The sequence below is a fragment of the Gopherus flavomarginatus genome, chromosome 1, assembly GCF_025201925.1.
Source record: "Gopherus flavomarginatus isolate rGopFla2 chromosome 1, rGopFla2.mat.asm, whole genome shotgun sequence".
NCBI lineage: Eukaryota > Metazoa > Chordata > Testudines > Testudinidae > Gopherus > Gopherus flavomarginatus.
In genome coordinates, this window is record NC_066617.1 from 104717393 (window position 1) to 104732940 (window position 15548).

Sequence of the window (15548 nt, forward strand, 5' to 3'; positions counted from 1 at the left end):
TAGAGTGCCAAATTCTCCTTTTCACACAAACTGGTTGCAAAATTAAAGACATTAGGCGGCCTTAATTATATTATCAGAACAGCTGGGATTAGACAATCTCTGAAGTCAAGGCGGTATTCTTTTGTCACAGGGTAGAAATCCCTTGCTTTCCAGGGTGCCGGATTTTGGTGCTGTTCCATATCTCACCCATACAAAGCTAGCTGCATTAGAAACAAAAAAAATTAAGGACAAAGAACAGAGTAATGCTCAGCAAATAATGAACACATTAAGGAAAGAGAAAAGGTAGGTGAAAAGATTAAGCCTGAAATCTGTAGGTTTTGCTAACACCTCTGCTGGCACCTGGCCTACCAAGCCTCTAGTGGCAGAAAGACTAAGAGAAAGCTCTGTAAACCAGCTTGGCTAGTGGATACAACTCTGTTATCTAAAGCTAAAGCACATTTCATACTCCCTTGTCCCATGAGGTGTGAAATTAGCAGCTATTGTTTTCACACATTTTTATGAACACAATGCCTTTTATGTCTTTACATTGTTTAGACCGCTATGTTTTCCTCTTCACATGGGGATGCTCTTTTTTAATTCAAATCTTTAAGCAACAGGATTTTTATTCCAGAAACACAACTAGCATTTTAAAAATCTCTGCCCGTTTAGTTACACAAACTTCAGCTAATTGTAAATATTTTAAAACTCACTTAAAGAAAAAGCGAAGTCTCATCCTGTGCTTTATTTTATTGTTTTACTCCCCAAGTACAGGTAAATCAAGCCTATGCTGATAACATGTGTTGGGGGGGTGGCGGGGGCGGGGGAGGTTAGAGGAAAGGGCAGAAAGAGGAGTCAAAAGCTTAGCTTCCAAGGATCATTTAGGAAATCCCAAGGGAATTAGAACTACTAAATCAAATGGTACAAATATATGCAATCACTGCAAAGCTATCCATGATGAAATAAACTACTCTGCATTGCCTTTGTTATGACGAGCTTCTGCAATTAAAACCAAAAGCAAAAAAAAAAAAACCCACAAAATACTTTTCAATTTAATTTAACCAACTTTTAGAGAGACAAGGTAGGAGAGGTAATATCTTTTACTGGACCAACTTCTGTTGGTCCAGTAAAAGATACTACCTCACCCACTTTGTCTCTCTAATAGCCTGGGACCAACATGGCTACACTACCACTTTAACCAACTATGGCAGTCTTAACATTTGCAACCAGAATGCTTTTATTTCAGACTGCAGAGAGGTTCTATTTATGTTTTCCGTGATTCGATTACACCAAGGCAAATAATCAACCTTCAATCTATTTAGGTAGGATGGATGTAGTGGCAAATTAATGATTGCTTTTACTGGTTAAAATACTACAGAACTACAACAATAATGTTACAAGTTAAGGCTGCAGTGGTGTCTTCATTATAACCTTAAAACATTTGGTCAATTATAATATTCCGGGGGGGGGGAAATTAGGTTTAGACTGAAGTTGTTCGATGCTTGTGTAAAATCAGAAATCGTGTTAGGGAGGAAAGTTTTGGTAAATTTTTGTTAGCTGTCTGAAGAAAGGGCATTTTTACGTGTGTGAGCATGTGAGCGCGAGAGAGAGAATTTTTCCAGTTTGCCTCATTATATACGTCAGTCTAAATTCTTCATGTATGATCTAAGATACAGAGGTAGCACAACATAAAAACACGTGTACTCCGTAAGTGCTGTTATATACCTGAATACACAGTTTTAATTTCTACCGAGTCAAGCAATGAAGTCCAACCTCAAATCTAAAACTACTTCCTCATCATAACTAAATAATAAAATGTAAAATAATGTAAGTTATAATAAGGTCTGGGTAATTAAAGTGGTCAATATTCTAAACTATAGACATGTAGACAACTAGCCCTTTTTATTAGGAGCATGCAAGGACATGCAGCACAGAGCTCATAGCCCCGAGGGAGGGGAGCTAAGGCTGCTTTAAGCCATCTTTGCACCTTCCCAATCTGAGCTGCTCCTGAGGCTGGATAACCCCCCAGAGTAACTCAGACAACCCAAGGGGCTTGTCTAAGCTACAGCAGCCTGCTGGGGCAGTTCTATGGGCTGCAGTACTGCCTCAAATCTCTGTAGGCCTGCAGCACATCCCTGATGTGCCCACCTGCCTCCAGTCCCAACCTCCACATCAGGGCTTTCAAGGGGATCCGCAGAAGACAACCCTTATAGCTGTCTTCTGCAGTATGTGTACCTAGGGAGTTCTCCCACAGCCAGCCTGGGGCTATTAGCGCCCCCTTATACCACTCCAACCCTATTCCTAGGTGTAAAGGGACAGAGTGAGGGTGAGAATCTTACTTCAAGTGTTTTATATTGTTTAAGACCCAATTCAGGGAAAGCATACCTCAACCTCACATCTTTTTTAAAACTAAAAAAGAAAAACGAACAAAAATCACACAACCCCAAAGTGTGGACCCACCTGCCCAGCCAATTCCAATCGCTTGTTTCCATAATAGTCTCTGTCATCTACTTTGTTTTCCCCTTGGGCCAGAATTACCCTGCGGACCATCACTGCTGTGTAGATACATTTGGCACGGAAATGAAATTCTTTTACCTGTAATTGAAACAGTTAGAGAAAAATGTTGATATCACAGGACCAATTGTGCCCTTGTTCTGACTCAGATCCCCACTTAAACCAATGAGAAGTTGAGACTGAGTGAGGACAATAGAATGGGGCTTGTTTTACATTATGAAAGCCACCAAGAGAAACTTTAAATGTATTAGGAACATTGAAAGAGAATTTAAAATGAAATAGATTGGAATAAGTATGTATGTCAAATATCTTATTATGGCAATCCTTTGAATTTATATCTGATATCGTCTAGCTTTGAAGAAAGAAGTTGGCAAGAAATGGAATAATTCAATACTGTGGCATTTTGTAAACATAAGCAACTGTTACTAATGAATTAAAAGAAATGTTTCCTTCTATTTGAGATGTATTCACTTCTTTCGACTACACTGGAAATTAAGACACATTGCCTGCCACACACCCACACCCACGCCCATAAAGCAAGTTTCTGTCCCATATTCCACCAGTAAACGCAATCCTGAGTTAGGAATCATTTACTTTCTGTTCTGTTTCAGATCTATTTCCCAAATAGATATTTTTCAATTGCAACAAGGAATAGCCTTCAAGACTTCCCATTTCGATTTAGATTCAGCTTGAAAGTTATAGTGTTGGAGGTATGACCAAATCTACATTGACACCCTTAGAATAAGCAGTGAGACTTTATCTTCCAAAAATCACTTATTTCCCACTCCCACGAATTGGATAAACTCTCCTTTGAAGTTCCTGCACAACAACTTTCTCTCCTGTGTAGAAGGCTCGATGGAGCTCCATTCACAATCTGAGAATGTTGCTCCTTGATCCCCCACTTGTAAGGCTTGAGGTTTTCCAGACTACATCTCTCAATCCAACAGCCACAGAATCCTCATTTTGTTTTAATCAGAAGTGAAGCCATATGCAATCGATACATTGTCCGATCATCACTTCAAAAATACTCGTAAAGTGGGAAAACAGATCTTAAAATCTTCGTTGGAGAGAAGAGGACTTTTCTGTTCTGTATGATTTCAGATGCTAGCTATTATAATAGCAGCAATCAATAGATTCCCAGAAGAAATGTATGTTTGAATGTTCCTGCACCATTTTTTTTAAAAGACTAGCAATAAAATATTGCGTTTAGCTGCCCCCATTCCTCATAACTGTTCTAATCAAGGAACATGGAAGCCCTTCCTGTGTCACTTGTTTTTTCCTCTACAAAGGAGACCTTTGTTGCAAATACCACTTCATTTGGGAAAAAAATTATTACATTTGAATATTCACATTCAAATAGACAAATTCTAATTTAGCAACTACTGATCCAAAATACAGTTCACCTCATCACACTATTTTAATAAAGTTTAGGCTCTGGCACAGAGCGTGCTTGGAAAAAAATCCCTGAAAAAAATCTCCCAACGTTGAGAGACAATTTCCCTTCTTCACTTTGCATCGTTCTACCTGTGTATTGGTTTGCAAACAGTATTGGAAAGCAAAACAGTAAAATAAATAAATATTTTTTAAAAAATCATTGTTTAAATAGATTGAGATTAATCTGTTATACAAGCAGGATCTGTTGCAGTTCAGGTTAGAGTCGTACATAGCAGTTTCTCCTCTAAAGTGTTTGCAAACTTCAGAGGGGATGCCATTAGATGAGTATGTGGTAAACGGAAGAGCTCTACTTAGTGGGCTCTGAAGGTCTCCTGGACACTTCACTGTTCTTTTTAAGGTTTTACTGGTCTACTACTATGAGATTCATTCAGAAATCAGCCAAGTTCTAAAACAATTTCAGCAGGCTCTCTTCTGAGCGGGAAAGTGCAACATGTTACTTAAAAAGTTCAGGCATTGCATTAGAAGTCGATTCAGACTAGTGGAAAACTTGTTTCACCCCCCAAAATAACATTTTTTTCAAGTTAAAGGAGACACTACGTACAGGAACATGTGTCAGGATGGTTGATGCTAGCAGCTCTCGCGCTTCCTCCATCTTCGTTTTCTTTGGGCCTCCCCACATCCTCTGCCTTCGTACCTTGTTTCCTATGTACTTTAATGCCTGTCAAGTGAGTACCACAGGTGTGTTTAGTACTAAGAATGTCATCTATACATGTACACAGATTTTTCACAATCATTGCAGTTTAGTTATTTGTCAGTGGCACAGCTACATAGTGAAGTCACTGAAGTGAAAAACACCACGTATTTTTAAATAAATACCTTTCATTCATGAGCATCACAGAAAGCTTCATAGGCAATCAACTTAATATACATAAATGACAAACAACATACTGTATCTTTCAATATTATACATAGGTAACATCTGTGGATGAATAGGGACTGGTTAAAGGGTGTAAGTGCCATAATATAGGGAGAACAACAAGGAGTCCAGTGGCACCTTAAAGACTAACAGATTTAAATCGGTTAGTTTTTAAGGTGCCACCAGACTCTTTGTTGTTTTTGTTGATACAGGCTAACCCGGCTACCCCCGGATACTTGAATATAGAGAGAATAAACCATCACGGGGACATGAGGAGCATGGCTCCACATGCCAAAGACATTCATTCCCTCCAATTCGCTTTTCATCCCCAACTCCTTCTGTCTACTCCGTCAGTTTCATCCAGGTTAACATATTCCAGCTAATTAAGGTGTTCAGACTGAAGAGAATTATGGCCCATCCTTAACTGGTGGCTATTACTGGCTTTATGCAAGGGATTAGAATTTCAGCAGAGTTCATGCACAATGAAAGCACTCGCACACTCATGTGGAAGGTTCCTGTCTGTGGCATGACCAACTTCAAAAAAATTTGAGGCCTTCAACAAAAATCCAGCTCACTCAGATTATAGACTCCACTACCCGCCACATACACTAAACATGGGCTACTTCATGTCCGAGCACAAATAGATGTGTCTTGGCTTCACTTCTTCTCCTCTCCTCAGACAATTACAGCAGAAATTTTCCTGTGACGTGTGTGGCCCAAAACCAAAAGTAAACAACAAAAAGCCATGACACCGTTGTGTCAACAACCTATGTACCAATGGCAAAATAAATAGGCATCACCTCTAGATTTCACAGCCCATAGCAATATGAAAAGACACACCTGCATCTGTGTAAAAATCTGAGCTTTTTGGCATTCTTCCAAACTAGGACCAAATGCAGCCATCACATGCTCTTCTGTACCAATCATCTGCACAATCTCTTGGTCACTCTCAACACCCATGGCCTAGGAAAGGAAGAAGAGACAGAAATAGTGCTGGCTTTATGTTAACTCACTGACATTTGCTTATGCTAATTTGGTATTGTTTGTCAGTACTACTTCTAAGCAAAAGCTACTTCTTCTCTCAGAAACCGTGCCATCTGGCATTGGCAGCCCATACTCAAGCTCTGGAAGAACCTGAGATGATAAACTTGATAAGCGGCAGGAAAACAAATGCTCTAGAGTGCCTTTCACTTATGTGTGAGCTGTTCCTTATTTGCAGAAGTATAAATTTAATACAATTTCTTAATAAAAATAAAAACTGGCTACCAGTAGCCTTATAAACCATCAGAGAAAGCCTATTCAAGAGCTACAGTAAGGGAGGGTGAAATTATCTAAGAGATCACACGTAGGCCCCTTACTCCAAACAGTTCTGCAAAATTAATGTTACAGCACATTCTATTCAAGTAACTTTTGCAATGTACCATCTTTGCAGCTATTTGCATTTAGAAGATGACTTCACTACAGAATCCAACTTGAAAGCCATTCTATCTATTATTTCACTGATCCTTAGACACCTTGTTATACTTCATACTGTGGAAAAAGCTTAAACTAAGAAAGCGCTTAACAGGTTTAGAAAAATCTCTCTATAAATAAGTGTTTCAAGGTGGCAGCCAGCAGTGCAGGCCTCTGTGGATTCCAGATGGTGCTAAAGCTTTTCCCTTCACACATTTGTCTGGAATTCTGCCATATCAAGAAACAGGGAATAATCTCACTTAACCTCTTTTGGCGGAGTAATAATATGCTTCTCAGAAGTTGGGAGCAAAGTTACATTTTGCATTCATATTCTTCCTTAAGCTGTGCACAACAAAGACCATTGTACATAATGGCCTAGGAGGTACACCCTATACACAATTCCCCAATAAAAATTGAGAATGTACCAAAAGAGTGTCACATTTTCTTTAAAATACATGAGTGCCTTCCTTCAAATGGTCTTTGCTGGGTGTCATTTTGTTTTTAACATCCAGTTAATGCCTTGCCTTCTGCAATACATTTGTCAGCCCCTTTGTCAGGCGTTTGACACTGTTTTTAAAAGGTACAAATGGTGGAAATGCTTAAAGTAAAAAAATAAAATAAAAAATAACCCAGCCATGTGTCTTGATGAGGTCTCAAAGCAACACCTCTGTAATGGTGTAAGTATGCTCCAGTTTCAGTATATGTTGTAGGTTTGGTGTAGAGCACACACCACACTTCTGCAGTCCCATCAAGACACTATTATAACAATCTACAAGTAAATCTACCCAGCCCTCTATAGATTAAGATCTTCATCCAAGTCTTTAATAATTAAATATAAAGAGTAGGTAAAATAATCACACATTTGTACATAATGGATAAAGGCTTCTACATAAAGATGGAAGAACAGGTTCTTGATGAATATTTAGGCATTTCGCAATTTAAGTTGTTGCTGGTTGCTTAATTGAGAAGATTTAAAATGTGATTAAAATCGTGCGAACACTTGTAAAGCAAGGTGGATAGAATGTCAAAGAAAAAAGTGAACTGTGAATTTCCTGCTAACCAGGCTAACAAAAGTGAGGGTGACTGCTGCTGGAATAGTTTCATTAAATCAGTATCAAAATGTCATGACTTGTTACTTCATACTATACACGGTGTTGCACAATATAATGGATTTAGCTATGCATGTAAGCCAATATGAATGCAATACTAATAGGACATGCAAATGAAACAGTTGTTTATATTTTTATTTGGTGTGTTCAGCAGTTTGATTATTCATGTCTACCTTAATGCTCTTTTTTTCAGTACTTTGCACCCTAATGCTGCATCTGCCCATGCACAATGCACTGCAGAATCAGGGTGGTTAGCTTGTAACACAGCTGGGATCCGGAAGCCCCAAGACATTGCATTACTATTATTCAGAACGTGCTGGGTATTGTACAGACCTATTGGAATGGTGTCCATGGTCTAAAAAGAAAGGTTAGAGGAAAGAAATACAAAAGCAAAGTGCTCAGGAAATAGGTCTTCTTAGTTCCTTTTGGGGGAAGTGCCACAGGGGGTTATATTATGGGACAGAGGTGGGGGGAAAGGGAAATCTCAAGAAGGGATAGTTTTACTTGAGAGTTTAGTAGAAAGCTGGACTGAAGCAAACACACACACACACACACACACACACAGAATGAATGTCCAGAGTTCATACTGTAGAATTCAGTCTGCCAGCCCCACTGGTGTCCAGGGACTGTGGAAGTTGCTGCTGCCTAGAGAAGCGTGTGTGTAAGAGCGCACCTCTGCTTCTAGAGGCTGGCCCCAGCCCTGGGAAGCCCAGCTCTTCCTCCCCCTGCCTACATCTTAATGATGATGTTTAGCGGTTGCCATGGCAGTTCCCTAGAATGCAGTTCTGTAATCTTTTAGGTTAAATTATAGAATGGAGACTGGCAGGTGACTGGATTAAAAGATGTCAGAGAAAGTTAGAGGTTAACCCTATCACAGGTAGAATAAATGTGTGGCTTATTCAGTTCAGAGATGAGTGCTATGAAATTAGAGATGTGGGAATCCATAAATCCAGCAGACCCACAGTGAGGGAGATATTAATCTGCTTCTTTAAGATTTATATTACAAGCTTCAAATTATTGCAAAGTTAACACCGCTTCTTAATGAGACAACAGGAAACCCTGTTCAATTCTTTCTTTGCAGATCCTAGAGTGTGCTATTCATAGGCTTCAATACCTGCAGCAATTAGAAAGGTTGCAGTGTACTAAATTATCTGGGTCCTAAAATCTGACTTTAAAGTTCCTTTACACCAATAGTTTAGGGACAGTGTATGATCTTCCATTATTTCAACTTCCAAGTCACTCACCCAGATCTAGATCTGCTCACAGAGTAAGAAAGTAATAGTCTCTAGGGGAAAAAAAAAAAAAAATACATACAAAAAAATCAACTTGCCACTGATGTGTGACCAGCACACAAAGTGAAATTTATTAAGCTAAAAACAAGTGTTTTTTTGTTTGAAATCTGAACGAAGGAAATTTCTTAGAAGGCTATTTTTACTTATTACATACATACGTATAAATATTGCTTTTAGATCTTTTAGATGGAGCTGTTAGTGATGCCTATAGTTAAGGTTGCCCAACACTTTCCATTATAAAGCACTCTTCAGTTATTTATAACTTACAAATATTTACCATTTGGACTAAAAACTTTTCCATGCCAGGTGTTGGCCTCAGGTTGAAAATAGATGTATTATCTTCATGAAACTTTCAGCAAACATGTTGCAGCCATTGCCAAGAATGAAGTTAATCAAAAGTACTTATTTTCTTTTTATTTATTTATTTAAAACAAAGGATCTTCCAATCTTTTCTTGTAAGTGATCTATTGCCTCCATTTTGTGGAGCAAAGACTTGACATTTCATGATGATGAACAAGGGGGAAAAGGAGGAGGAGAATAGTCTCTTACTGTCACTGTCAAAATCCAGCCAGCTAAGCTTTGGTCAAATTATAAACCCTAGGAAAATTAATATTCCCACATGCTCATTACAGCTTGCTGCTAAAATGTCCAGATTGTACCAACTCCTATGAAACTCCCCAAATGGCTCCGTACGGTATGCAGGCAATGCAGCCAAAAAAAAAACCTTTTGGCCTGAAAGTCTGGAAGGTACCATGAGTTCTAGCCTCAGCAGGTATATGTCATGTTAGTTCCATGTCTCCTATTTTTAATAAAATATTAGTTTGCATAAGTATTAAACCTCAAACTGCTGTGGGGAATTAGCACAGTGGTCTTCCAGGTAGGGAAACTGAGGCAAAAATAGTTCAGTGACTTGCCCAAAGGAAGCAGTGTGTCAGTAGCAGAGCATAAAATCCAGGACTCCCAACTACAAGTACAACATTCTAACCTCTAAATCAGGGGTCTCAAACACATGGCCCTTTGCTGTGGCCAGCCAAGCTCCTCACCCCCCCAGAGTTATTTCCTGTGGCCAAGCTCCCCTCATCCGCCGCCTCCCCTTTCCCCCAGCACGCCACGTCCCCACTCCTCTGCCTATCTCCAGGGGCTTCCCGCCACCAAACAGGTGTTTGGCAGTGCTTAGCACTTTCCAGGAGGGAGGGGGAAGGAGCGAGGATCCGCGCACTCAGGGGAGGAGGCAGAGAAGAGGCAGGGCAAGGGCAGGGATTTGGGGAAGGGGTTGGAATGGGGGCAGGGAAGGGGTGGGAAAAGGCAGGGCAGGGGCGGGGCCTCATGGAAGGGATGGAGTGGGAGCAGGGCCAGGGGCGAGGCTTTTGTATCTTTATATGAAAAGATGTGAGTGATGCAGCCCTTGGGCCAATGTATGAGTCCTTATGTGGCCCTCGTGGTGATTTGAGTTTGAGATCCCTGCTCTAAATACCACTCTCTATTTTGATAGTGTAAATAAACGCACATTACATAGCATCTTCAACAACAAAATACACCCATGTATACATTACCATTTTCATGGCACGCTTAGCTCCTTGCCGAAAAGGAACTTCTAAGTAATACCAAGACTGTTGGACATATTTTATTGATGTTAAATCAAATAATCCAAATATGGAAACCAAAAAGTTAACAGACATGATTCCACATGCTATATATTTTTCTCTCGTCCCTCAAGAGTTTTTCTAAGATTATAACCTTTGATAAAGTGGCATCTTGAAAATGAGGAAATCTTTGCAGGCTGAGAACTACTGATGTTACTCTCCTCCAAAATAACTAAATGTTTTATATATTTGGTAGATGAACTTAACTGCTTAGAAAGTTTTGATACAATCAGAGGTTGCTAGCTCAAGTGACTAAATCAATGGACATCTTGGTTAGCCAGGAGCAGTAAGTATTGCAAAGGAAAAAACAGATTGAAACACAAAAACTGAGTATTTTATTTTCTTACTTCCTATCCATATAGTTAAAAACATATATAAACCAGAATATGGTTTATATGGTGCCATTCATACCCTGGATCTCCCAAATCATTTTACAAAGTAACAGATAAATACTGGTAAGAAAACAGCATAGTCATTATGCACTCAACAACAGCTCTCTCACATCATGAGACAAACTGATGCCCTGGTCAAGATTCCTTCTTAATAAAGAGTCCCATGGGATCCTTAATTTCCACTTGTATCACCACCAGATGTGGTGATAAGGACCTTAATTTAAATATTTCATAGCAAGGATATTGCAAAGGTATGGAAAGCCCAATCACAGAGTAGAAGAATGAAGTTGCTACAGTCAGGATTATTAAGTATACACAGATAATTGTTCATTTAGGCATATCAATAGAAATCTCTAAACTAGTTTATAAAATACATTGCTAACTGCACTGCAGGGAACAGCTGTGATCACCGTGCAAAAAAAATTTTCATGAAAGATTTACGAGAAGAGTAGGCGGGGAGGGAAATTAGTGATACATGATGAGGAACATTGCCAGGATACGATTGAGGTGTCATTACCACATTGTAAAAAAAAGATTTTCTACCACTAACAGCAGAGTGTAGTTGAATACCTCTGTGTATCTGGATATGTGGACATACCACTGGGTGACAAGAAACTGACAGTTCAACTTTGTAAATAAAGACAGAATCTAATGTCTTACTACTTGAGCAGTCAGATCAAGACTTGCATAGGCACATAAATATTAACCTGATTTTCTAGAATTAAAGGAATTGTGAGCCCAATTGCTTCCAACAGTTTTACAGTGCATTTCTACCCACCAATCACTTCTTAATCCCCTTTAACACTGGTTGCTTAAACAGACAATATTGCTCAAGTTTCTGAAGAGATCTGCATAATCAAAGATAAGAGATACTTTGGACTTGTTTCTCAAGACTTAATCTAAATATTATTCAGCCAGTTTCCATCTGCAAAAACAAAACCCAGTCAAACTTCTCCCCCACATATTACCGAAATTCTAAAGCTGCCTACTAAACCAGTCATATAGCCACCTCTGAGAGGACTGTTCTGATGTTATGAGCAGGTGCTGCCCCCTTCTGGAAATTTATTTTTGATTTGTGCAAGTGATTTTGCCGTCGTTGCATCATTTACATTTTCACTGTCTATAGTAAGGATTTCATCGGCATGAAAATGGACTTTACAAATTTCCTAATCTGGGTAAGACACTTCCAAAATTATGAAAGTGATTGATTGATGCCATCACATGCATTAAGATGTTGGTGAGCTTTGGAAGTATGAGAAAAATGAAACTGAGCAAGTAAAAAATTAAGGTAGAACTGATTTACAGAGAAAGAAAGTCATATGGAATAAGATGCAAGACAAAACAAGTGATCTTAAAAATGTTAACCCTAAACATTATTAAAGACCTCAATCTGCCAAGGTAAGAGGACCTCCTGAGAAATGTTAATTGCTTTCAACTCCCTGTGATAGCTCTGGGAGGGGAAGATACCCAGGGCCTGTTCTAAAAAGGTGTTGAGCACCCACAGTTCTCTTGATTTCAACTGGAGGTTGGAAGCTCAGCACTTCTGAAAAGCCAGGCCCTTAATGCATTATTAGGGTAAAGGTTTGAGCCCAGCAAAAAAAGTAGGAAGGCAGCATTACCTGATTTGTAATTTAGAAGAACAGCATTGATTGGAAGAGGACAGAACTGACTGGATTGGGAGGGAGTGAAGATGAGTGAATAGAAAATGAACATGCATGGCTTTGGGGAAAAATGATGTGGCAGGATTTTTTCAGTTTGCTACTAGACTTACGATTTGGGCAAGAAGGTTTTGGGAAAAAACTTTTATAAGCCTTGGAGCAGAGGTGAAGTTGCTATGAGAGTTTTACTCAGAATCAGGCCTTAACTTCACAAGGGTCAGGAAATGATCAGTGCAGAGTGCCCTCAGTATTCCCAATGACCTCTTTCCAAAGCTAGCTCCTTTGCTTCTGCTACCTGAATCGCTCCTCAGGCTTTCCTGGGTCTTGATCATGTAGAAGGCACTGGGGCCTCCCAGCTAATCCTCTCTATCTGGGTCTTTGCTCCTCTTGCCCCATCCCCACCCCAGGCACTGAAAAGGTTGCCAGGTCATGACCCACTCTCCACAATGCCTTTCCTCCTTCACTCCTGTGAAAGATGTAGTGGTTCCAACTTCTTGGATCTCTGCTCCCTTCCTCAAAAGGGATTAGTAGCATGGAGGATGATCTGCCCCCTTATCTGCTGTCAGAAAAGGAGCAAGTAGCTTTGCAGCCTCATTCAGCCCACTCTCCGGAGAAAAATCCCCACTTACCCTGGGCCAGCAGGTTTTTCTAAACCCTGTCATGCTCCACTCTACGTATGTATTATAAGGGGCCCTCCATTCTATGATCATACAAACGATTAATATAAAATCCTGCATTACAGAAAATGCAGCCAGGGTTATAAGAATGGGTTAGATGCAGTGCAATTAACACTGAGAAAGACTGCTCTAAATAGAAAGGATTAATGGACAGAACTAAAATCAACATAGTATCTATCTTTAAAGTGGGGAACAAAGAACCTGGGAAATTACAGCCTAGTCAACCTAACTTAGATAGCTGGACAGTTACTGGAACACATTATTAAACAAATTTATAAGCACCTAGAAGATAACAGCGATAATAATCAACGTGGATTTATCAAGAACAAATTATGTCAAACCAGTCTAATTTCCTTCTTTGACAGAGTCTCTGGCCTAGTAGATAAGCAGGTGTGACACAGTGCTAGTTATAGCAGTCTGGTCCCTGAAGTAGCTGCAGCACAGAGAAGGCTGTAGGCTTAATTGGAGCCAAGCAACCGGTTTCTAGTGGGGACTACTGACACTGGGTGGTAATTGCTGGGGCTAATGAGAGAGTTGGCTCAGTAATCAGAAGGATATATAACTGGGAGGAACACAAAGCAGGGGGATGTTCAGAGAGTGAGATGGGTGGAGGACAGAAAGCTGTGTGAATGACTCCTCCTGCTGTACACTTGTGCCATGTACTGTCCTGTTTGGAAACAGAGAATTAGAGGTGCTCATAGTGGAAAAGAGACTGTGTGTTTGCGACAAAGACCATGAAAACAGGCTAGGCAGAGCTGCTCACTGGGTAGCTGAAGGAGCACCCTGTGATATGGGAAGCAGCAGACGTGATAGACCTTGATTTTATTAAGGCTTTTGACACAGTCCCACGTGATGTTCTCTCAAACTAGGGAAATGTGGTCTAGATGAAATTACTATAAGGTGAGTGCATAACCCTTCGAAAAAAACACACTTAAAAAGTAGTTATCAGGGAGGACCTATCAGGTGGAGTCCAGCAGAGGATCTGTCTGATGCTATTCAACATTTTCAGTAATGACTTGGATTATGGAGTGGAGAGAATGCTTATAAAATTTGGAGATCACACCAAGCTGGGAGGGGTTGTAAGCACTTCAGAGGACAGCATGAGAATTCAAAATTATCTTGACAAATTGAAGAACTCATTTGAAATTAACAAAATGAAATTCTAGAAAGAGAAATGCAAAGTATCTCTTAGGAAGAAAAAAATCAAACACAAATACAAAATGAGGAATATGGGACAAGGTGGTAGTACTGCTGAAGAGGATCTCGGGGATATAGTGGATCACAAATTTAACATGAGTCTATGTGATGCAGTTGCAAAAAAGGCTAGAAGTTTGGGGTATATTAACAGGAGTGTCATATGTAAGACACAGGAGGTAACTGTCCTGCTCTACTCAGACATGGTGAGGCCTCAGCTGGAGTACTGTGTCCAGTTTTGGGCACCATAATTTAGGAAAGTTTTACAGAAATTGGAGACAGTCCAGTGCAGAGCAACAACAACGGTAAGAGATTTAAAAAAACTGGACCTATGAGGAAGGGTTAAAAAAAACAGGCATATTTAGTCTTGAAAAAATAGGACTTGGGGAGGGAGGGGGGGACCTTATAAGTCTTCAAATATGTTAAAAGAGAATGGCGGTCAATTGTTCTCTATGTCCACTGAAGGTAGGACATGAAGCAATTGACTTAATCTGCAGCACACAAGTCCCCCTTGAAACCCCCCCCGCCCCAATATCTAACCTAACTACAAGAATAGTTAAGTACTGGGATACATTTCCAAGGGAGGTTGTGGAATCCCCACCATTAGAGTTTTAAGAACAAGTTAGACAAACACTTCTCAGTGGTGGTCTAGGTATACTTGGTCCTGCCTCAGAGCAGGGGCATGGACCAGTTAATCTCTCAAGGTCCCTTCCAGCCCTACATTTTATGAAACATACATGGTTACTTTCACCATTATTGAATCAAACACTTTTTAGTTGTTCACCAGTTCTTTGATTCAGCTAATAAAAATGCCTTAAAGGTCTTTCAAAATACTTTAAGCAGTCTACGTTTTATAGTTCTATTTTGTATCTTGTACATATACTACCTTCAAAAGAAATATAGCAAGGACAGCTTTTGGCCTTTGCAGGAAGAATTAAAGGTTTGAACATTTTCCCCTGTATCTCTATATTTTACTCTACTCTCTCTAATAATATGTTGTAAATCCAGTTAGTGTCAAACAGTGTCCAAAATTCCTTTACAGAACATATTAAATCTTGAGTGCTACTACAGAGCTTTGCTCTTGAACTAAAGTTCTGTAAACTGACAGTTATATTACCTTAAATATAATAGCAATGGGAATATCTTCTGACAGAGTGTTATGCCTCAGGTAAAATTTTCCTTGTTTCACAATCATATTTGTTCTGCTCTTCTTCTCATGAGTGGAACTAAAGTTTAAAAAAAAAAAAAGTATTAAGCCTGATACACGTCTTGCAGTAGTAATTCCTTTGCCTAACCATTTAAAAGTGTTTTATAAAGAAGATTTCACTCA

The 15548-nt window shown here is 39.6% G+C and overlaps 1 protein-coding gene across 1 annotated transcript in view; it reads right to left on the minus strand.

The window, feature by feature from the left end:
• Positions 1-15548, minus strand: part of POLR3B (RNA polymerase III subunit B) — a 119388-nt gene that overhangs the window by 85774 nt on the left and 18066 nt on the right. Inside the window, 4 exon segments of the mRNA XM_050927527.1 lie at positions 2437-2571; positions 4487-4603; positions 5642-5764; positions 15336-15444. Of these exon segments, the coding sequence (XP_050783484.1) occupies positions 2437-2571; positions 4487-4603; positions 5642-5764; positions 15336-15444 (484 nt within the window).